The sequence below is a fragment of the Tachyglossus aculeatus genome, chromosome 12 (genome assembly GCF_015852505.1).
Source record: "Tachyglossus aculeatus isolate mTacAcu1 chromosome 12, mTacAcu1.pri, whole genome shotgun sequence".
Taxonomy (NCBI): domain Eukaryota; kingdom Metazoa; phylum Chordata; class Mammalia; order Monotremata; family Tachyglossidae; genus Tachyglossus; species Tachyglossus aculeatus.
This window is the reverse complement of record NC_052077.1, coordinates 21510574-21535563: the sequence shown is the minus strand read 5'-3', so window position 1 is coordinate 21535563 and position 24990 is coordinate 21510574. Positions and strand designations below refer to the sequence as shown.

At 41.0% G+C, this 24990-nt stretch overlaps 1 protein-coding gene across 1 annotated transcript in view; it reads left to right on the top strand.

Annotated features, from left to right (window-relative positions):
- LRBA (LPS responsive beige-like anchor protein) overlaps positions 1–24990 on the top strand; it is a 634690-nt gene that overhangs the window by 203257 nt on the left and 406443 nt on the right. The window contains exon 36 of the mRNA XM_038755081.1: positions 5623–5731. Coding sequence (XP_038611009.1) covers positions 5623–5731 — 109 coding nt within the window. The remainder of the gene's footprint in view (positions 1–5622; positions 5732–24990) is intronic.

Below are 24990 nucleotides of genomic sequence, written 5' to 3'. Positions count from 1 at the left end.
GAAGAGGTACACAGATGGGAATAAATCAAGTACTGTCTCTTAAAACTGATAGAATTGTTAGAAAAATCTGCGGTGATGTTTAAGGGGAATAAGTGCATAGTAGTGCATCTAAGGAAGAGATAAACCAAACTGGGTGACTGTTGATAATGCACTGTCTACTAATAGTGGAAAACAGAGATAGAGTAGTTTTTCCTGTGGGAACTCTAGTCATGAATGCAGTAATTACCTGCATAAAGGAAAGATCACTATGGTCATGCAACATTCTTTTCACCCTTATCCAGTTGGATAGGTCGCAGTAGCATCTTTTTCAGATTAGGAAGTCTTTTTTGGGAATGCGGAAAGCTGCTATAGAGTGTATGCTCATGAAGAGCAGGGACTATGGTTTAAATGGATTCTTATAAAAGCTGTAAGCATATAAAAACCTCCAGTAGATATTTGCCACAACAATTACTAATTTGCCCATAGTGTACTCCATGATTGAGAAGTGACCTCGTTCCTCAAAATATTTTGTATCATTAGCGGCAAGTGTGTGTGAAAAGACAAAGTCGTGTTTTGAGAAGAATGGGAGAATGCGAAGGTTCATGAACTAGATTAGGGAGTGTTTTGGCAACAGAACTGTCTCAAACTGAATTTAAAATGTGGAGCCAGCAGAATAATGGGGTGCAGTGATGCCTGTCCATGTGCAGCACTGGGACCACTTAGAGGGGAAGCAGCCAAATGAGCATGTATGAGGGTGACTGGTAGTAATGGGGAGCCACTTAGAACAATAGATATTACATGCCACTGGGATCTTTCCCTAGGGTAAGAGGCAGATCAAAGAACTGTCTGCCCACCCCGCATAAAAGCAGGATGACTTACGAGACAAACGCTTTCCTACTCCCACCAGCCTTTGGAAACCATTGCCATATCAAGGCAACCCGGGAGCTGGTCCTGATTCTCTGAGTTGATTCCAGTGCTGAGCCCATTTTGGAGGAGCCACGAAGCAGGTGTAGGAACATGTCCTATTCCCAGCCTTCTGCTAATGCACCCAAATCAGGGATGCTTTTATCTGTTTCCCTAGTTAAGTGACATTTTCACTTTTTTAATGACTGTCTTTCGCTTCCACTTTTCGTATAAACACACAGACTTTCTGGTAAGCCAACTGTGGGCACATCTCTTGGTCCCCTTCTGTTCTCAATATACACTCACTCCCTTGGTGACCTCATTCGCTCCCATGGCTTCAACTATCATCTCTACGCTGATGACACCCAGATCTACATCTCTGCCCCTGCTCTCTCCCCCTCCCTCCAGGCTCGCATCTCCTCCTGCCTTCAGGACATCTCCATCTGGATGTCTGCCCGCCACCTAAAGCTCAACATGTCGAAGACTGAGCTCCTTGTCTTCCCTCCCAAACCTTGTCCTCTCCCTGACTTTCCCATCTCTGTTGACGGCACTACCATCCTTCCCGTCTCACAAGCCCGCAACCTTGGTGTCATCCTCGACTCCGCTCTCTCATTCACCCCTCACATCCAAGCCGTCACCAAAACCTGCCGGTCTCAGCTCCGCAACATTGCCAAGATCCGCCCTTTCCTCTCCATCCAAACTGCTACCCTGCTCATTCAAGCTCTCATCCTATCCCGTCTGGACTACTGCACTAGCCTTCTCTCTGATCTCCCATCCTCGTGTCTCTCTCCACTTCAATCCATACTTCATGCTGCTGCCCGGATTATCTTTGTCCAGAAACGCTCTGGACATATTACTCCCCTCCTCAAAAACCTCCAATGGCTACCGATCAATCTGCGCATCAGGCAGAAACTCCTCACCCTGGGCTTCAAGGCTGTCCATCACCTCGCCCCCTCCTACCTCACCTCCCTTCTCTCCTTCTCCAGCCCAGCCCGCACCCTCCGCTCCTCCACCGCTAATCTCCTCACTGTACCTCGCTCTCGCCTGTCGCGCCATCGACCCCCGGCCCACGTCATCCCCCGGGCCTGGAATGCCCTCCCTCTGCCCATCCGCCAAGCTAGCTCTCTTCCTCCCTTCAAGGCCCTGCTGAGAGCTCACCTCCTCCAGGAGGCCTTCCCAGACTGAGCCCCTTCTTTCCTCTCCCCCTCGTCCCCCTCTCCATCCCCCCGTCTTACCTCCTTCCCTTCCCCACAGCACCTGTATATATGTATATATGGTTGTACATATTTATTACTCTATTTATTTATTTATTTATTTATTTTACTTGTACATTTCTATCCTACTTATTTTATTTTGTTGGTATGTTTGGTTCTGTTCTCTGTCTCCCCCTTTTAGACTGTGAGCCCACTGTTGGGTAGGGACTGTCTCTATGTGATGCCAATTTGTACTTCCCAAGCGCTTGGTACAGTGCTCTGCACATAGTAAGCGCTCAATAAATACGATTGATTGATTGATTGATTGATCTCAGGCCGGAAGGTCAGTAGGTGAACCATCTTCACTGAAAAAGAGACAGTAAGGCAGATGCTGAAATAGGGAATAACCAACTCTGTTGTAGTGTACTTTCCCCCAGCTCTAAGTATAGTGTTCTGTGCATACCAAGTGCTCAATAAATACCATTGATGATGATGATGATGATGATGGTATTTGTTAAGCGCTTACTATGTGCAAAGCACTGTTCTAAGCACTGGGGGGATACAAAGTGATCAGGTTGTCCCACGTGGGGCTCACAGTCTTAATCCCCATTTGACAGATGAGGGAACTGAGGCCCAGAGAAGTTAAGTGACTTGCCCAAAGTCACACAGCTGCCAAGTGGCGGAGTGGGATTTGAACCCATGTCCTCTGACTCCAAAGCCCATGCTCTTTCCACTGAGCCAGACTGCTTCTCTAACCACCAGATAATGAACCAGATCATCATCACCAGATGATGAACCACCAGATTATAAGGTTTTGTCAAAATGGCCAATAAAAGAAAAAAATGGAGAGGGAAAGAATCAATCAGTGGTATTTATTGAGCACTTACTGTGTGCAGAGCACTGTACTAAGTGATTGGGGGTGTATAGTACAGGCCCGTTCCCTGCTTAAAAAGAGCTAACAGTCTAGAGGGAATCCAGTTTTAGGGCAGGCTGACAGTTAAGCAGCTGTTAATTGCTTGCACTGAAAGGCGTTGATTTCCCTTTCGGCTTTTTGGCAGTGCCTGAATTGGCAAGTAAAATCTTGCATGGGGTGCAACACTGGATCCCAGTCTGTCCCAATCCTAGCTCCAGCCAGCCATCACTGCATCACTGTCAGAGGTGGGAATGTGGTCCTGGGCCACAGTGGAAGTGATTCGTGGTTCACTTCTTAGGGGACTGTCCTATTTGACTAGGGCATTTCCCCCCCGGACTACTAGGAGTTTTAGTGCCAGCAGCTCCACATATCATACATGCCCGGAGCCATCCTTTGGCCTGAGATCCATCCAGTAGGGAAGGGAAGAAGGAAGGAAGACACAAAATTAATGCATGGCAGATACATTGTTGTGCTGGGACATATTGGTTATGTCCATGCAGTGCTCTAACTGCAGCCTGGCTTTGCTTAGCTACGGTTTATTCCCTGCCCAGCAAGGTCTGCAGTATAACGGAGGTATGGTCAGAGGTGTTAATTGATTAAGTTTATGATATTCTTTTTACTTGTGTCTTGGTTCAGGGCCCCAGTTTCTGAAAGTGTGCACATCCAAGACGTGAGGCGCTGTCTGTTTTGTTCAGCTTTGAATGATAGTGTTATAGGTAAGATCTTGAGCAGCCTTGGAAAAGGGAGAGTAGAAACTGCTAAAGTCAGTTACTCCCATGGTTTTTACAGGGCACCGAAAGAAAAGGTAACATTTGATATTTAGAGGGAAAGGAGTGAAGGAATTAGTTATTAAAGAATCAAGGAAGATGAGGAAAGTGGAATTGTGTGTTCAGTTTTGGAATCAGAGGAGAAGAACCTGAAGAAAACTACCAGAAACTAGAAAAAAAAAAAGGGTGGCCAAGCTCATGACTTAAAAAAATATACATTTTTATACTGTCTGTTGTAAGGTTACATCTGCCTTTGGGGCAGATATGCACTGGGAAAATCAAATGGGGGCTGCTAATGGGGGTCAGAGAAAGCTCAGAAAATATGGAAGTGGTATTGGGAAAATCTTGGTGTGAATTTGTGCGTCTGTGTGCTCCATTGAAGGTCTAGATCAGGATAATCAGTTGTGGACAATAGGTTGTAGTGCAGTTATTGGCGAGAGCTGTCATCATTACTTTTATTTATTGAGTCACTAGTGTGAATCTTTTTAGCGTATTGGTTGATAAGGTTATATGTTTTCTAAGCCTGAGAGAGGTTTCTTCCTGCATTGTAAAGTATCAGCTATTGTTTCTATTTTATTATACCCTTAACATTGAAATGTAGCAATCGTTGAGTATCGCTGTGAATTTTGTAGTGAAATTTGCTAGAGTAATTAAATCTTCAGATTCTTAATCTACTTCCCACTTATGCTCCTTTCAGTATTGTTCCTGCTATACTGAAAGCTTCAGAAGTTCTACTTTTCATTGCATCTAATAAAATAAAAACAGCTGCATTTGAGTTATCATTTGCATAAGAAAATCACTTTAGTAATTTTTTTTCTGAGCAGAGAAAACCCATACACTGAGTTTGCAGTGTTTGTTTTATTACTACTCTTAAGATTGAATATTTCCAGTCTGACATATTAACTACCGCTTGTTTTTGCAGGGACCCACTCAAATAGTTCAGAATGCTTTATTCATATTTTTATTCATTCTAAATTTTCTTATTAGAGATGGCAGGATGTCTTAACAGTTGTCCCACTATAAAATAATTCTCGAAAACTAAAATGCATGTATTGCATCTTTAAAGATTATATTCAGGTATTAAATCTGTATTTTACCACCATTCCCTTTTTAGTAATAATTCTGAAAAGATAAGGCAGATATTTAAAAAAATAATTTTGCAGATGGGAAAATGAGGTTTAGTGACTTGTGTTGTAGGGGAGGGGGGCCATGGACAGAAGTAGATGAAATGATTGATCAAATTTAAAACCCACGTCTCTTGCCTCAAGGCTCTTTCCACTGGATTATGCTGTCTTAGGTAAATTCAGTCATTTTAGTACTTGAATGTTGATTTTGCTCTTTTATCATCATCGTGTCATCATCCTTATTGTCAATTAATATTGAGCAGCCCTTGTTCTATTCAGACAGGTTTGGACAAAACCAGGAATTCATTTCCTTCCAAAGTCACTTGCTTGTTTCTATAGTTTATTGAGCCAGAGGTAGTGATGCGTTAGCAGTTGTAAAAGTTAATTTACAATTGTTTTATTTGCATTTGGAAATTGCTCATTTTCTTTGAGAGAAAAACCTTGGATAACATTACGAAAGATATTAAAGCCAGTTGTGTTGGTGGTCATATGTTCAATTTCTTTACAATCTCTTTGAATTAACGGTAGTATTCGGTAGAATAAAACTGCCAAGGGCTTGGGGACTTGAGTGGAAAATGTAGACGAGATGACCGACACGAGACTGGTAAACTATTTATATGAATGTATGTAGTTCTGATTCTGTTCATTTTTAAAAATTATTAGTATTCATTTATGAAAATACATCCTATGCATCTTTACAAGACAGGATCACTCATGATCATTTTACTGTTCTGTGATTTTAGGTTGCTGAGCCAAACCATGAAGGATCATCTAGTAAGAGTGGCAAATGAAGCTGAATTTATTCTGAGTAGACAGAGAGCAGAAGATATTCACAGGCACGCAGAATTTGAGGTAAGTGTTAAAAGGAAACGACGTAGTAAAAGCCAATTTTGAATTCAGGTATATACTTTAGTGAGTCTTCATCTCATAGATTTAAATTCTGCACTTTCCCAATATTAATCTGGTTATAGTTTTAGCAGTTTGGCAGTGATACCAGTTATGTTATAATCTGTTGGGTTTTTTTCAAACTCAGTGAAACTTTGAAAAATCCTGAATTTTTGGGAGTTCAAAATATTCTATTTCTGGTGATGGTCCTTTAGGTGGGTTGTTTTTGTTTTGTTGAAGGGCACAACTAAAAAGAAAACCAGTTGGACCTGAAAGCAGGGAGGAAATACATTGAACTTGTTAAAACATGTGAGGTTCAGTAATGGACTTCTAAAATAAAAAATGCAGGTAGAAATAGAATTTGAGTTCAACACTTTTATAGGAAAGTGATTTGTCCGATAAAAATTTGGAGGCTCCAAATCAATTGTGTAACCTAAAATGAAATATCTAAATTGTACTGACACACCAACTTGAATAGGTCATTGGCAGTGTAAACATACAACAAATTTGACGAGATATTGCAGAGTTTAATGAGAGTGAGCACCTCCTACTTTGAGTGGGAATGGATAAAAGGAGCCACACACATCCACAATTTGGGGAATGTGGGAGGTTCCATCTAATTAATTGCTGCCTTTAATGGCTCTCCTTCCCCAGTTTGGATATGGTGTCCTGGTGAAAATCCTGGCCCTTTTCCTAGTCCTTTGTAGTATCCTCGCCATCAATGCTGTAATCAGGGGGATTTTTATCTTTATTATTATTATTCATTCATTCAGTCAGTCAGTCATATTTATTGAGCGCTTACTGTGTGCAGAGCACTGTATTAAGCGCTTGGGAAGTCCAAGTTGGCAACATATAGAAACGGTCCCTACCCAACAGCGGGCTCACAGTCTAAAAGAATAATACTACTATTATTAGTAGTAGTAGTATTTATTGGAAGCAGTGAGATTTGGTGAAAGGAACATGGGCCAGGCAGAGGACCTGGGTTCTAATTCCGGCTCTGCCAGTAGCCTGTTATTTGAACATGGGCATGTCGCTTAACTTCTCTGTGCCTCAGTTTCCTCAGTTGTAAAATGGGGATTAAGTACATGTTCTCCTTCCTAGTTATTCTGTGATCCCTATGCGGGACAGTGGCCATTTCCAACCTGATTAACTTGTACTTATCCCAGCGCTTAGGACAGTGTTTGATACATAGTAAGTGCTTAACGGATACCATTATAAAGATAAAATGAAACTTCAAGATGCAGAAGTTGAACTTCTTTTTCTTAAATTGTATTTTGTATCTAGTAACTTGTTTAATAATTCACCTTCTGTATTTGCTTGATGGGTAGGGACTGTCTCTATATGTTGCCAACTTGTACTTCCCAAGCACTTAGTACAGTGCTTAGCACACAGTAAGCGCTCAATAAATACGATTGATTGATTAATTATAAAGATAAAATGAAACTTCAAGATGCAGAAGTTGAACTTCTTTCTCTTAAATTGTATTCTGTATCTAGTAACTTGTTTAATAATTCACCTTCTGTATTAGCTTAATGGATAGGGACTGTCTCTATATATTGCCAGCTTGTACTTCCCAAGCACTTAGTACAGTGCTCTGCACACAGTAAGCGCTCAGTAAATACGATTGATTGATTTGGGGGGGTTTTCAACCCTACTGAGTAGTGATATAATTTTTGAAATATTAAAAGGAAATGCTTCCATGGTTACTTTGTTCTTCTTGAAATGGGGGTTGGGTATGGGATTCCCATTTTGAGCTTCTTTTACAATTCAGTCTTTTGAAATAGAATTTATTCTGTTCCAAATTCAGAAGTCTAGCTTCCTAGAAAACCATTTTTTGCATTAAAATAAAACTACAAGTGCCGTGGAATGTAGGAAGAAACGTTAAGTAGATGGAGGTATGGTTGTGTTTAACGTATTTCCAAACTATGTTGCTCTTAAATTTTTACTTAAATAAGATATGAAAAGATGAAAGCATATTTTTCTTGGTGCTTATATTGTAAAGGTCATCTGTGTTAGCCCCAGGATTCAAGCTGCGCATTGTTTAATAACATATCTGTACTTCATCTCAAGCTAGTTACCCCCTCCTGCAAACAGAGATGCTGTCAGATATCTACAATACCATTTCGTGGGAGTGAAGTAGCTGGCTCATTTCATTTATTACATCAAGGCATCAGGGGTTTGGCGACAGTCCTGGGGAGCTGAAATGTGCATCTTTTTAGTTCATTGCCTGATAATCATTGGAGTGGGATATGCCTGACATCTTGGGCTCTGGATTTATGCTGAAGCTCCATGCATGACATGGCATCATTGATTAGATGAACAGCTCATTCCTTTTTTTCCCCCCACCTCCAGCTGCAAACTGTATATGTTAAAAAAAAAAAAAATCTCATGTGAAGCATTAAGCCTTGTCATGTAAATGTGGGATATGAATGGAAATACAAGTTCAGTGGCAACCCTATCATTAAAATATGTGCATCAAAATGTTATTTCAACTAATGTGGTGTATCTGACAAGAGAATGTGCTGAGCAAGAATATCGCTTACTGTTTTTTTCTTTAGGGTCTCTGCAAACTTTAATTTTTCAGAGCAGGGATTAATCGGTGTTGGTTTTGCTCAGGGTTTAGTTGCACCTAGTTCTCTTTTTAACAATCTAACAGCCCTGAATGGTAGAAGACTAACAATTCATCCACAAAATTTGGCCGTCCCCCTGAATTTATAAAAAATCTAATGTCCACCTACTAAGACTACTTCATTCTTACAAATTTAGGCATCAGATCAAGCGCTTAGTACAGTGCTGTGCACATAGTAAGCGCTCAATAAATACGATTGATGATAGCAGGCCATGTGCCTGAGTTGCTTTTCCATAAATGACGAGGACCTTGCTTTCAGGAGTGCGTGTGCTCTTGTTACATTTTATTGTGAGTTTTGGCCAAGAATTTTGAAATTATTTGCCAAGACAATGAAAGGCAGCAGGGGCTGTTTTGATCGTGAGAGATGCTGAAAGCGCACTAGAGATTTCATTCATTCAGTCAGTCAGTCGTATTTATTGAGCGCTTACTGTATGCCGAGCACTGTACTAAGCGCTTGGGAAGTACAAATCATCATCATCATCATCAATCGTATTTCTTGAGCGCTTACTGTGTGCAGAGCACTGTACTAAGCGCTTGGGAAGTCCAAGTTGGCAACATATAGAGACAGTCCCTACCCAACAGTGGGCTCACAGTCTAAAATGGGGAGACAGAGAACAAAACCAAACATACTAACAAAATAAAATAAATAGAATAGATATGCACAAGCAAAATAAATAGAGTAACAAATATGTACAAACATATATACATATCAACAGGTGCTGTGGGGAGAGACAGTCCCTACCCAAAAACAGGCTCACAGTCTAAAAGTCCTCCAGGAGGCCTTCCCAGACTGAGCCCCTTCCTTCCTCTCCCCCTCGTCCCCCTCTCCATCCCCCCCATCTTACCTCCTTCCCTTCCCCACAGCTCCTGTATATATGTATATATGTTTGTACATATTTATTACTCTATTTATTTATTTAACTTGTACATATCTATTCTATTTATTTTATTTTGTTAGTATGTTTGGTTTTGTTCTCTGTCTCCCCCTTTTAGACTGTGAGCCCACTGTTGGGTAGGGACTGTCTCTATATGTTGCCAATTTGTACTTCCCAAGCGCTTAGTACAGTGCTCTGCACATAGTAAGCGCTCAATAAATACGATTGATGATGACAATGGGGCCACATGACTCTGGGAGGTCCAGTTCACCCTCTGCCCATTATTACTTTTGCTCGGGCTTGTAGCAGCGAGAATAGGCCAAGGTAGCAATCAATCAGTCAATCAATCGTATTTATTGAACGCTTACTGTGTGCAGAGCACTGTACTAAGCACTTGGGAAGTACAAGGAAGTACACAGGAATCATGGGCCCTGTGAACTGCTTCACTTCTTCTGTTGGTTGCTGTGAAGTCTATTTTCATTGGGAAACAAACTACAAATAAATACATGGTGCTTCAGTCACCCTAATATATTTTGTTTTCTTCCTTTTAAAACTTCAAAAACATGGATTTTTCTTTACTGGAGAGAACTACTCGGGTTCGCTGTTTTCTGGAAAGTCTATTGGAAAAGCGTATTTTTCTAAAAATGCATATGTATAAAAATGCATTGTTAATCCTAAATCTTTAAAATACACGCAAGCAAGACCCTGGCAGCCGTAAACCAATGCAGTATTGATTTCTTTTATTGGCAGACTTGTGATCTGTCAGAGGAGCAGGAGATCCGGCAGGACTTGGGGCCTCCTTTTGCCTCCTCAGCATGGTGGTTTTAGGCAGAGGCACAAGAGGAGATTAAAATTGATATTTAGTCCGGTTGTAAAAGTGGGCCCAAATGAAAACATAGGTGAAAAGCCAGAAAGTTTTAATTTTAGATTAAGGATATTTGCTCTGGAAGGCCTCCAATCCAAGCGATACCTATAAGAAACCGAGAAACCAACTCCATTCCTTAGAGAATGGATTTGTTCAGCAGCATGGAAGCAAGTCCGACAAGAACCAGAAAAATGAGAACAGTAGTGTTCTACCATTGCTTGTGCTGGGCCTGGCTTGTATGAGAAGCAGCGTGGCTCAGTGGAAAGAGCAGGGGCTTTGGATTCAGAGGTCATGAGTTCGAATCCCGACTCCGCCACATGTCTGCTGTGTGACCCGGGGCAAGTCACTTAACTTCTCTGGGCCTCAGTGACCTCATCTGTAAAATGGGGATTAAGACTGTGAGCCCCACGTGATCACCCTGTATCCTCCCCAGCGCTTAGAACAGTGCTTCGCACGTAGTAAGCGCTTAAATGCCTATTATTATTATTACTGTGAATTTGAAGTTTTTTGCACAGGTTTGACTCCCCGGGCTCGTACAGATGGCACCTCTCAGAAGGTACAGGGACACTCCAGGGCAAAGCCACCGCCGGCCCTACTACTGCTTGCGGCCAAATCAAGAGAGGGGTTACCCTCTTTATTTAATAACATCTACTTTTCTCTTTTGTGGGATGCCTTTTGCGTGGCTTCTGGGATTCTAAAGCCATGGAAGTCCGATTTGGAGAATGGAGGCAGAGAGAAGGTCTGTCCATACTGTCCATACTCCCTTAAACCTTTTTGCAGCATGGCCTAGTGCGAAGAACATAGGACAGGGATTCAGGAGACCTGGATTCTAATCCTGACTTGGCCTGTTGTGTTACTTTAGACATATTACTGAACTTCTCTGTGTCCCAGTGATGTCATCTTTAAAATCAACCAGTCCCCTTCAACACCAAACTCCCAAGACATTCTTCCCTTATCCAGATCATCCCAGAGAAGGGGAGATTGCTAGGATTGTTTCACCCTTTCCCCTTCTTTCATCTCCTCTGGAAATGGCTCCGGGTAAGACTCCCTACAACTACTCAGGTAATTTGCTGCCGCCACCCTGGGACTCGTTAAATTTGAACTGTCCCTCCCCAAGTGTCGGGGAAGATTTTGGGGGTGACTTGCTAATGACTGATAGTGGTGCTGGAGAAGAAAGCCAATTTATTTAATTCCCTCCACAAAGGGGTGGAGGGAATTAAATACATTTAATTTAATGTAATGTACAAGGGAATTTGTACATATTTATTACTCTATTTTACTTGTACATATCTATTCTATTTATTTTATTTTGTTAGTATGTTTGGTTTTGTTCTCTGTCTCCCCCTTTTAGACTGTGAGCCCAATGTTGGGTAGGGACCGTCTCTATATGTTGCCAATTTGTACTTCCCAAGCGCTTAGTACAGTGCTCTGCACATAGTAGGCGCTCAATAAATACGATTGATGATGATGATAATGAACTGCCCCTCCCCAAGTGTCGGGGAAGATTTTGGGGGTGACTTGCTAATGACTGATACTCGGTGGTGTTGGAGAAGAAAGCCAATTTAATTCCCTCCACAAAGTGGAGGGAATTAAATACATTTAATTTAATGTAGTGTACAAGGGAATTTGTACATATTTATTACTCTATTTTAGTTGTGCATATCTATTCTATTTATTTTATTTTGTTAGTATGTTTGGTTTTGTTCTCCGTCGCCCCCCTTTTAGACTGTGAGCCCACTGTTGGGTAGGGACTGTCTCTATATGTTGCCAACTTGTACTTCCCAAGCGCGTAGTACAGTGCTCTGCACACAGTAAGCGCTCAATAAATACGATTGATTAATTGATTGATTGAGTGGTGCAGTCTCCCCAGAGGTGGTGAGCTCTCTCACAGACTAACTTCACCAACACCTCTCCTGGTAGCAGAGAGCTAGTAAAATACGGTGTGCACCAAAGTATCAAATGCAGAACCTTTAGTCTCTTTTAGCCAGAAGTGAAAAAAGGAGGCTATAGAGATTCTGAAATCTGATATCCTGCCCTAACCGCAGGCTAACCATAGTCTGTTAGTAGTCCTTAATCAATCAATCAATCAATCGTATTTATTGAGCGCTTACTGTGTGCAGAGCACTGTACTAAGCGCTTGGGAAGTCCAAGTTGGTAACATATAGAGACAGTCCCTTACCCAAGTGGGCTCACAGTCTAAAAGGGGGAGACAGAGAACAAAACCAAACATACTAACAAAATAAAATAAATAGAATAGATATGTACAAGTAAAATAAATAAATAAATAAATAGAGTAATAAATATGTACAGAGTCCTTAACTTACTCTGTATTTAACAACATCTACTTTTCTCTTTTGCGGGATGCCTTTTGCATGGCTTCTGGGATTCTAAAGCCATGGAAGTCCGATTTGGAGAATGGAGGCAGAGAGAAGGTCTGTCCATACTGTCTTCTCCCTTAAACCTTTTTGTAGCATGGCCTAGTGCAAAGAGCATAGGACAGGGATTCAGGAGACCTGAATTCTAATCCTGACTTGGCCTGTTGTGTTACTTTAGACATATTACTGAACTTCCCTGTGTCCCAGTGATGTCATCTTTAAAATCAATCAGTCGTCTGTATGAGGGCATACCTTGTGCACAGCCCTGTACTAAGCGCTTGGGAGAGTACAGTATGCAAGAGTTGATAGACACACATGTGAAGATTTAATACCTGCTCTCTCACCTCCTTAGACTATGATCCCCATGTGGAACAAGGACTGTGTCTGATCTCATCGAAGTGTTCCTACCCTAGCACATAGGACTATAAGTGCTTAGCAAATGTGGTTATTGTCATTATTATTAGTATTATGTCCCTTTGTCCTGGTCCTTTCTCAGAATAGCTGGGCTCCCACTAATGCTGTCATCAGGTGAGCTCAGGCATCTGCTCCTCCCATTCGGTTGCCTTGGATCGCCTCAGCTTGTGGGACCTAAACCTGTACGGTAAGGTTGGTCCAAAGCATCAGGCCATTCCGAGCTACTTTCTAATAATAGATTAATGCCCCTGGAGCTACTTCATTTAAATCTAATAGCCATCAGGAGGGTTGCAGTGAGGCTGGATCTTTTCATGCCAGAAATGAGTCCAAGCTGCACCAGAAATAGCTTGGATTTTTTTAGGGTTACGGCTGTGCGTACACAGTTTTCCACATCCGGACGATGGTTCTCTGGTGCTACCGGGCCTGCATTTCTTCGCAAGCAATAAGGTTAACTGGGATCACGCAGTGATGCTCCTTGTAAATGAGGCCTCTCCTGCTTTCGATTTGACCTGTATACTTTCCATCTTCAGTGCCGCAGTCTGGGTCTGTACACCCCTGGGCTGTCTGGGCCAGGATTCTGCTGTGTTAATGAATGCACAGCGGCTGGAGGCACAAAACTGTTGATAAGAAGTAGAGCTGTTGCTTACTTGAGGTCTTTGTAGCTCAGTGAGCTAGGATGTGAAAAAATCGAAGACCACAGAACAATCACGGCTACCAATATTATGCTTCTCAGCTACGCGAACATCAACTTCCTGAACAGGTCGGGTTCTGACGATTGTTGGAAGGCTCCGGACCTCTCATAAAGTGACAACAACAACAAAAAAGCTGTCCAGAGGTGCTCTCTTAAATAGTTCTGTACAGTGTTTCCATTCATTCAGACACCAGGACGCAGCCTTTATGTAAACCTCTCATCCCTCCCAAAATATAAGCGAGCAGTTGAGATTTATAAGTGCTCTTTGTCTCAGGTTCAGCAGGGACTGTTGAAGCTTTTTCATGAGTCTGGGTCCTCTGGTAACATTGTGGTAATTGTCCCCATCATCCGTGGATTCTTGAAACCTGCCTTTATGACGATCACTGGTTCCTTTCAATTCCTCAATAATTTTGACACGACTTTGTGCATTTGTTGTAAATCATGTTCAGCAGCCAACTTCTCTGCATGATTTCTCTTCAATAATTAAATCTACCATTTCCAGCTGCCGTAAAATTTGTTGCCCTTTTCTGTTCAGTTAAGTTTCCTCATGCGGAAAAACCTAAGACTTCCTCACACAATTTTAATCTTATTCTCTACCATTTTATAGGCTAGAGTTTTGCAGTAATAAACTGTGAGTGGTTTACTTGATGACTTGAACTGAAATATGAATCTTAATGTTAATACAAATATTGTTTTGGGTGAGACAAAGTGAGAGGTTGCCCTGCCAGGCTTTCTTTATGTAGTTTTTTTTTCTCCTCTCTTGTCAGAACTATATTAGGATATTCGTGAAGATGGATAATTTCAAATACCTACACTCTTCTCCTTTGAGTGCACAAAGGCATAGGATATTATGACCAAAGGCCAAACAGTGGTGCTCATGAAGAAGTGTTTTTGTTGTGGGAATAATTATCACGGGGCTTTGGTCGATTTCAAAGCCCCACTGTAGGTGACCTTAAATCAGAGGAGAAAGTTTTATTTTAACCAACGGCCTTTTGGTGTTGGTATAAAGCTTATGAATCCTCACTCAATTTTTGCCCCTTTTTCTTCATTGTTTTATCTTGGTGTGTCTAATACTGGCAGGCGTCTCAAGAAGTTGTTGACTGTTACTATCCAGCCGTATCTCTGTCCCAGGAGATTTTCATGCCTAGAATTCCATGCACAATATTCCCTATGATATCCATGCTTTCTGCCGAAGGCACGCTCACGTGTAATTCTTGAAGCAGGGTGGTGATTTGAAAAAGAAGGGTTTGTGCTTATTGCTCCTTTTTCTTTGTTTAGTGCGTCCCGTGGATAGCATTAAATAAAAATCATAGCTTAGATGCTCTGAATATTCCGATTCTTTGCTCTAATTCAGGTTCAAATAAAAGATGCGCTGTATATGGTTGAGTTGGCAAGTTTGAGGCATTTTATGGAGCTGACACCAGATGCTGTTATGCTCCTTTGTGCTGCAAATTACATTACATTGCAGAAGGCAATTTGCTGACTTAATAAGATAACACGCCATCAAGCTTAGGGTTGCTAACACCACACACAGGAACAGAAAACCAGAGTAGGTTCGTTTTTAACTATTTTCCTCCTTCACACGCGTGTTGCTTTCAAGCATTAGCTGACGGAGTATGATTTTGGCTGCAGTTTACGTAAGGGTTCTTTTTGTACCGTTATTGTCTAACATGAGTGTGAGAGGTGTGGTGGCTAATCTGATTTGTTCATTGGAAGCTTTTTCTGACATGTATACTGCTGGAGTTTGCAAAGGCTTTGAAAGAGCACTGCATACCTATGTTCCAAATGAGGCATCTCGTCAGTGCGTCCGGACCATAAAGATTTCTTTGGGGAGCCATCAGACCTTACTGCTGTGACAGTGTCTTCAACTGCCTTCAGAGACATCTGAGGCTTATCATCAATGGTATTTTGTGAGCAGAGCATTGTACCCTTAAGTGCTCGGGAGAGTTAATATAGCCGAGTTAGTAGGCATGTTCCCTGCCCGCAGTGAGCATATGCTGTGGACGGCTTATGCTTGATTCCGTGTACATTTGTGTATATGCGGCCCGTCTCCAACTTCCCCATGGAGAAAGCTATTGCAGTATTTCACACAGTTATAACCCCTCTGCTAAACCCCCTCATCTACACCCTGAGAAATGTCCTGATGAAAAATGTCACCAGGAAACTATGGAGCAGAAAAGTGACTTTTGATGATAAATACCTGATCACCATGTAACCTCCCAAGCGCTTATAACAGTGCTGGGCACATAGTAACTGCTTAATACATGCCATTCTTATTCTTCTTATTATAAATACCATTGATTAATTGATTGATTTTGGGCAACTACTGCTCTGAATAAAGGAAAGTCCCCATGCTTAGATGCCTAGCAAATGCATATCCAGAAAACTGGGTTACCAAATTTTTGGTTGTGATAAACATTTAGAGGGGTGTGCTATCTATATTCAAGTCACTATGTATATATGTTTGTATATATTTATTACTCTATTTATTTTGCTTGTACATATTTATTCTATTTATTTTATTTTGTTAATATGTTTGGTTTTGTTTTGTTGTCTGTCTCCCCCTTCTAGACTGTGATCCCACTGTTGGGTAGGGAACGCCTCTATATTTTGCCAACTTGTACTTCCCAAGCGCTTAGTACAGTGCTCTGCACACAGTAAACGCTCAATAAATATGATTGAATGAATGAATACAGAGAGGCAAATAGAAGTGTTTTGAAGAAGCTGGTCAGGAGAGCTTGATAGGTGTGTATTTCATCAATCTGAAGATCCAAGAATTGCTTGGGTCTGTTCAATTTTGGCCCTGCTCCCATATATCCCTTCTTGTCAGGCTCCTTCCACTTCATCAATGGAATTGATTGAGTGCTTACTGTGTGCAGAGCACTGTACTGAGCGCCCACTCCCAAATGGCTGACTCCAGAGGGAGGAGGGCTGGGAATCTGCTGCCCTGGATGCTCAGGGCTGTTAGCAAAATTCTTTAATATTGGTATTCCAGCTCCTAGTGTGCAGTGTCATATGCCCTGGGTGAGCATGGGAAGGCAGAGAGAAAACTTATGGTTCAAAAGAGGTGAATAGCAACTTGGCTTCCTTCAATTTTAATGATCATGAAGAGAGGTAGATGAGGGAGATCACTTTGCATTTTAGTCCGTTGGGGCCCTGTTGCAAAAGAAGGCTATTCATCTTAGTTTTTTTTTCTTTTCTTTGGACTTTTCCTGGGTAAAATATTCCACTGGAAGCAGCATGATGCCCCAGCATAAATTTCCTCTCTCAGCAACCTCCTCCTGCTCTGAATGCCCCTCAGAAGAGAGTAATGATGGTGGTGGCCTCTGGTTAATAATTTTCAGGTGCTTCTATCTGGCAAGCCGTGAAACAAAAATCCATGTTGTGTGAATGAGCTGTCACCTGGAGAGGAACACTTTTTTCTAATATGGTGGGGGGTTTTTTAAGCACCATAGAAAACGCAACTATTTAAAAGAACCTATGATACATTTTCTTGTGAAACATCATATGTGTACATATACATGCACATATATATATATATATATATATATCAATCAATCGTATTTATTGAGCATTTACTGTGTGCAGAGCACTGTACTAAGTGCTTGGGAAGTACAAGCTGGCAACATATAGAGACAGTCCCTACCCAGTAGTGGGCTCACAGTCTAGAAGAGTGGGCTCACAGTCTAGAAGTCTATCTATCTATCTATCTATATATACACACACACACACACACACACACATATATATGTGTGTGTGTGTGTATATATAGTCTATATATATATAGTCTATATATATATATAGTCTATATATATGTGTGTGTAATATGTGTATAATCTGTGTATTTTGCATCTGCTGGAAGATACATTCGTGAGGTTCAACTTGTTGCTTTTACGTGCATATAGATTCTTTACTTTTCCAGCTGATCTGTATAATCAGGACTCAGTTTAAAGGTTTTCATTATCTGCCTTTGAAACTCAGTGCTACTGTTTTTTGTGGGGTTTCACTCTTATATTAAGGTGTGGAAAACTCCAGAAGTGTGTGGAGAATGGTCACCTATAAGTTGATAGGCATGTTTATCCCAAGCTGTTTTAAAATACCCACTGTGAAAAGTCAGGCACAGTGGTAAATAATGATAAACCCTGTTCTTTTAGTAACCCTATTAACTCGAGGGAGAATGAGTTAAGCATTTTGGTAGGAGCATTAACTCATCTGGATACTAGAGAACCACTTAGTGTGTTTCTGTATGCATGTTGCATTCACTGTTATGTTAAATAGTTTGCTACTGCTTGATGGAGGTAATGCTACTCCCAAGATGTCTAGTTTACCAATAGAGAGTAAATTTAGTTAGTGAGAGTGGGGCTTATTTTGTAAACAATACTTATTTTGGATCATGTACTGTCTCATACTAGGCATGTGTATCTACATGTACATAGGTACATATAGAAACCCACTCTGTAGAATGTCCAATACTATGCATATTATATGAATAGTATACGTATACATGTGTTCCTATGCAGTATAAAGATGTCATTTAGATAGTAATCACAATTTCCTCTCCAACAAAATTATTATTTTTCTAGTTGGTTACTGCTGCTAATTTATAAGCTATAACACTGCTTTAGGTTAAGCATTTAGTCAATGTTCCTTATCTCTTTATTTTGCTTATAACATACATGTCCATCTCATTAACTTTGTTGGCCAAGCATTTAAAAAGACCACGGCTAGTTCTGAGGACTACGTGCTTTCGTCCTGTAGCAAAATCTGTGTTCTTTGAACTGATGACGTGACTTCTGAAAAATGAAGTCTTTGTGTAATGTTAACATGTTTATTTTACCCTCTATTCTTCAAGGAAATAAGATTCTGCGGCATTTTTAAAATCTTTATTTTACTCACTCACCTCACGTAAAATCTTTTGGAGAACATAACATAGAGGAAAAAATGTTTAACATGAAGCAACATAGATATACAGAAATTAATTGGCTCTTGTTTACTTTATTCTTAATACATATGTAGTCCTTTGACAATTTATGTAGGAAGTGCTTTCCAAGCACTTAGTGTACAAATTTACAGATTATGTATTTGGATGTGTGTAGATTATGTATTTGGATGTGTGTGAGTGTATGTATGCATAATGCTTTTTTCCCTGGGAGGGTAAGTAGTGAAAAGATTCAGGAAATTTAATTAAACTTGTCTATTGGGCTTCTCTGTTGGTAGGGGAGAGGGTTTTTTTTTCCCCCAAACCCTTGAATTTGAGTACACAAATGAATTTATTGATGCTTTTTAGCATTTGCAGTGTCTCATGCCTTGAGGAAGAATAAAGTTCCTGGTTTTGTGTTAAGGCTGTGCAGTTGTTGATACTGCTTCCCCGGGTGGATTGAGCAACTCAGTGGCCCTAGCAGTTCTGGGAGCATGGTCAATAGTCAAGAGTGGATTCTGCCTCAGGATGGTGGAAGACTACTCTGGTTGTGGAAACCTAGGTTTCCTGGTCATATACCATCGAAAGGGAATCTCTACTGCTTTCTCTACCTCGTCACTGCTCCTGCTCCTAATCTCTATCCATATTAATCCATCAGTAGTGTTTATTCATCATCAATCGTATTTATTGAGCGCTTACTATATGCAGAGCACCGTACTAAGCGCTTGGGAAGTACAAATTGGCAACATATAGAGACAGTCCCTACCCAACAGTGGGCTCACAGTTTATTGAGCACTTACTGTGTGCAGAGCATTGTGCTAAGCTCTTGGGAGGGTACGATACAACAGAAATGGTAGGCATATTTCCTGCCCACAGTGAGCTTATAGTCAAGAGGGGGAGACAGACATTAATATAAATATATAATGTATAGGTATGTACATGAGTGCTGTGGGGCTGAGGGTGAGCGTGACGACCAATTGCCCAAAGGATACAGATCAATCAATCAATCAATCAATCATATTTATTGAGCGCTTACTGTGTGCAGAGCACTGTACTAAGCGCTTGGGAAGTACAAGTTGGCAACATATAGAGACGGTCCCTACCCAACAGTGGGCTCACAGTCTAAAAGGGGGAGACAGAGAACAAAACCAAACATACTAACAAAATAAAATAAATAGAATAGATATGTACAGGTAAAATAAATCGAGTAATAAGTATGTACAAACATATATACATATATGCAGGTGCTGTGGAGAAGGGAAGGAGGTAAGATGGGGGGATGGAGAGGGGGACGAGGGGGAGAGGGAGGAAGGGGCTCAGTCTGGGAAGGCCTCCTGGAGGAGGTGAGCTCTCAGTAGGGCCTTGAAGGGAGGAAGAGCTACAGATCCAAGTGCAAGAGTTTCTCTTCCATCATCCCGCAACTTGCAGCTCTATCTTTTCTCACGATTCCTTTATTTTTGTGTCTTCTGTCGGCATCCTGTAGCCGACCTGCCAAAACCCCAACCAAGGGCAGGAAAGACTCTGTTAGCTCCTTTTTAAAAGCCCCTTGGTGTTAGGGGAATTGGCTGAAAGCCAGAAGTTAGCAGGAGCCCCCAAGGACAGAAGGGTATTGGATCAAAGTTCAGCTCCACAGGCAAAATAGTTGCAAGCAAGCATCAGGACCTCTGTTCATACAAAAGCTTCAAGTAGAGAAGCAGCAGGACTTAGTGGATAGAGCACAGGCCCCGGAGTGAGAAGAACCTGGGTTCTTTTCCCGGCTCTGCTGTGTGATCTTGGGCAAGCTGCTTAACTTCTCAGTGCTTCAGTTACCTCATCTGTAAAATGGGGCTTAAGACTGTGAGCCCCACGTGAGACAGGGACTGTGTCCAACCTGATTAGATTGTATCTAACCTAGCGCTCAGTATGGTGCTTGGCCCACTAAGCGCTTAACAAATGCCATTTAAAAAAAGTAATCAGCAGGGTGGATCTCTGACAACTCGCAGCCCAAAGAATTGGGAAGTGCTTGATATTATTCTGTGACTCTATGAGTAGATTCTCATTCTGAGGGAGTGAGATTCTACAATACTGTCAGAATTGGGAACAATCCATCTGATTCACTTAGATATACATATCTATTCTATTTATTTTATTTTGTTAGTATGTTTGGTTTTGTTCTCTGTCTCCCCCTTTTAGACTGTGAGCCCGCTGTTGGGTAAGGACTGTCTCTATATGTTACCAACTTGTACTTCCCAAGCACTTAGTACAGTGCTCTGCACACAGTAAGCGCTCAATAAATACGATTGATGATGATGATTCACTTCTATAAAACAATGGAGATTACTATGGTATTTTATTAAACACTAACTAGGTGCCAACATTCCCTAAGTGCTAATGTCAATAAAAGATAATCATCCAAAGGGAGCAAAACTGGTTGTGTAAATAGGTCCAAGTTTATTTAATCTATTCTAGGCAGCCTTGCTTGAGAACACATAAAACAACTTGTGTTAGCATAGTTGAGTGTGTCCTACGGATTATTCAGCAGGTCTGGGGGTGGATTCTTGCCACTTTTGGAAAACAAAGAGCTGGCATTAGAGTTTTTTTGTAAGCTTTCTGTAGTTTTGAGGATGTTAGTGATGCGTTTTTGAAATTCTGTCGTTTCCTCAGTGCCACATGGAGATTCGTTGAGGAAGGACATTTCTAAGCAGCCTCTGTACCTTTGCTTGAAAATCTCAGCAATTTTTCTTTAGGTTTTGTGAGCTTCAGTGTTTTTCATTATCCTGATGTAATGTGTAGGGAATTTAGATTTCTTGTACCTCCTGTATTAGATAATGAATTTAAAGTATAGCTGCATTAGCTCTCCTGTAGTAAACAAGGTAGCATTTTGGGTTTTGATCGTCATTATTGGTCCATGAAGACAGATTGCTGTATATTGCTGTATATAGTATTCACTGCCTCACTGAGCTGGAGATTCATTTTCTCAAATAACTCGAGTAGAGGCAAGAGAAGCAGTGTTGCCTAGTGGAAAAAGCACAGGTCTTGGAGACAGTCCACCTTGTTTCGAATCCCCGTCCTGCCAGTTACCTGCTTTGTGACCTTCTCATTGAACTTCTCTGTTCTCATTTATAAAATGGGGATTAAATACTGGTTTTCCCTCCCCCTAGGAGTGTGAGCTCTGCGTGGGATGGGGACTTCGACTCATATGATTATCTCCCTAATGTGTAGAACAATGCTTGGTAAACAGTAAACACTTAAGTCCCACAAATATGATCTGTGTTATTATTACTGTTGTTATTAAGTGTTACTTAATACTGTTACTCTCCAACCATTTTATAGTCAATGGAATGGATTTCGATTCAAAAGCTCCACCTGAAGGACTAAGGAGGTTGAGGTTAAGGCTGTGGATATGGCTATAGTTACTTATAGGGGATGGTTCTGTCATTTTAAAGCAATTATGTTTCATTACCACCTAATATTTAGTAGTATTTCTCAGTAATAGTCCCTAATTACTTTGCATTTTCTCTCAAGTCTGGTACTGGGCTAGTAGAGAATTTTGGCAGACAGAAAGACAGTCCTAGAGGTGCCGATCTACACTCCACCTGTAGCTGCACCCAAGCCGTTGCATGTGCCGGGGAGCAGCACCTTGGGCCACTACAATTGACAGTTTTCATCTTATTTCTTCAGATCTGTAGACAAAAAACGTAGCAGGATAAAATCCCTGGACATAATACCTCTGGAAGTGGAAAATGCCATGAGTGTGAGCTTTGACATCTCCTCTCCCACCCACTTTCTTTCGATTAGCATTAAACTATGTACGTAGATATGCTTCTCGGACTCCTTCAGATTAAAACAACTTGAGTTAACGCTTAGTAAACACAGCAGTCTAACTGTGACGTAAAGGAATGATCAGACTAGTTGTGCTAGCTAGTTGGCTCTTATCTACAAAGGAAAATTTCTGAACAGCTGTGAAGGTTGCATAAGGAAATGGTAGACATTATTATGTATTTGCTTTGTGAGGATGGTACAGATTAACTCCTATCTACCCCAGTACCTAGCATAGTACTGGATTCATAGTAAGCCCTGAACAAGTAGCACAATTCATTATTATCCGTAGTATTAATAATAATAACTAGAGCACTTGAGGCCACCATGCAGCGCACACCCACCTTCGCTAGTGCCAGAGATTAGAAACTCTGGGAACTTTCGAATGGGGGCTGCCATACCAGCATCTGCTCCGGCGTATTTTTGGATTTCCTCATGCCTCAAATGGCTTCCCTGTGCTTGCCCACATTGGCAGGAGCCTAGGCCCTGCCGCTCCGGGAATCAGAGGTCCGTAACTATGGGAATCTGCAAGCTTGCTCTTTGCTCTTGTACACACAGTCAGTCATTTCTTCATGCTTTGATGGAAGTCAAGAGATAATCAATCAATCAATCGTATTTATTGAGCGCTTACTGTGTGCAGAGCACTGTACTAAGCACTTGGGAAGTACAAGTTGGCAACATATAGAGACAGTCCCTACCCAACAGTGGGCTCACAGTCTAAAAGGGGGAGACGGAGAACAAAACCAAACATACTAACAAAATAAAATAAATAGAATAGATATGTACAATTAAAATAAATAGAGTAATAAATATGTACAAACATATATACAGGTGCTGTGGGGAAGGGAAGGAGGTAAGATGGGGGGATGCAGAGGGGGACGAGGGGGAGAGGAAGGAAGGGGCTCAGTCTGGGAAGGCCTCCTGGAGGAGGTGAGCTCTCAGCAGGGCCTTGAAGTTGGGGGGTCACGTAACTAGAAGTCAAGAGATAGAATATACAGTTTCCAGTCGTTTTCGTATTAAGCAGATGGGCTAAAATTGTATGGTATTGAAAGAAAAATGACCTTATAAATCTATTTGGAAACTTACATAATTGATGTTTCTTTGGTTAACTGGTGAGTTACCTGATGTTTGTTGGGGAGGCTCTCAACCAAGTACTGTGCGTTGAATGGGAAGTTCACCAGGACTACTCCTTTCAACGACTAAATATTTGTTCATATGTCTTTCTGTTCCCCACTACTCTTGGTTCTTGTTTTCTACGTACTCCTCTTATCTTTTCCCCGTTTATTATTCATTTCTCCTCTTTAGGTATCTGTTCTCTCCCACTGAGCTTGTGAGCTCCATCTGGAACAGAGAGTGTCTGAATTCACTTACTTTGTATTCACTCGGTACCAAACAGGGACTCACTAGATAGCATTGCTACTACCTGAACTTGGGTTTGTCAGTGTACTGGGTAACTTGAATATTCTACAAGGCTAAATCTTTTCTAATTTGATTGAATTTGGTTTTTGGAATTGTTCTTTTTGTGCTTGTATGTTGAAAGAGACGGATTGTCTCTTCTACAAACTCCTGCCTTCTAAGAATGCCTAGAGAAAACCATTTAATGAACCTTGTTGTTTTACTTGGTTATTTAATCGGTTTTGTTTTCCAAGGTAAACTAAGGGGTAAACTCCACAAAAATAAAAACTGAATGAAAAAAAACAAGGTTTATTTAGGTTCTGTAGGATTTTCACATCTTTGGGGATATATAGACTGACAATCAAAACAGCGATTGTCATATATTTTATTTACCCTCAAACAAGATTGTGTGACTCCATGCAAATAATCCAGACACCAAATAACTAACCTGTTAACCAGTGAAAGACATCAATCATGTAGGTTTGAAAACAAATTTATTTGGTCATTTTTATTTCAATGCCAGGCAATTTTTAGCCAATCTTCATAATATAAAAGTGAGTGGACACCATATATTTGTCTCTCGATTGTTCCATCAAAGCATGAAGAAGTGAATTATTGAAAAGATAAAAATAAATTTGTTTGCTTTCTGTCAGAGTTCATATCCGCAGCCAACCTTGATAGAAGACCAGAATGATTTAGACAAGTTTGCTTTGGAGATTCATAACATATGCTTGCTGGACAGAATTGAGTTATCTCTGCTCTGGAGAGTAAGTTATTGTAGCAGGAGCTGACAGAGATGAAGATAACTGAGGGAAATTCAATTACCTTTTAGTGTTTTCTTTCTAATAGGATTCTTAATGTGAAAAAGATCCTTAGATGATGCGCCTCTGTTGCTTTGTGAGATCTGCTTTGATACCTGCTTCCAGAATAAAGTGAACTCTGTTACAGGCCTTCATTAAGAATGAAATATGCTCCTTTTTGTTCAGGGCGGTTTGGGATTGAAAGGTCTCGATGGGGCATGATGTTGGTGGTCCTTGCACACTTGGCAGTCCTGGTGCATTTTTCTCTAAAAGTGCTCACCTCGACGCGCTTCTGTTATTCTTAAAGTTGTATGTGTGCGTGTATTCAATTCAGGACGCTTTAATTTTGAATTCAAGAATGTTTTCATATGAATATTTCCACCACGTCTTTAGGAAAGCAAAAATGGAACAGCTTCTTATGAATAGCGTTTGTCTTTTTTCATTTAATAGTATGTGCCAGTGTTTG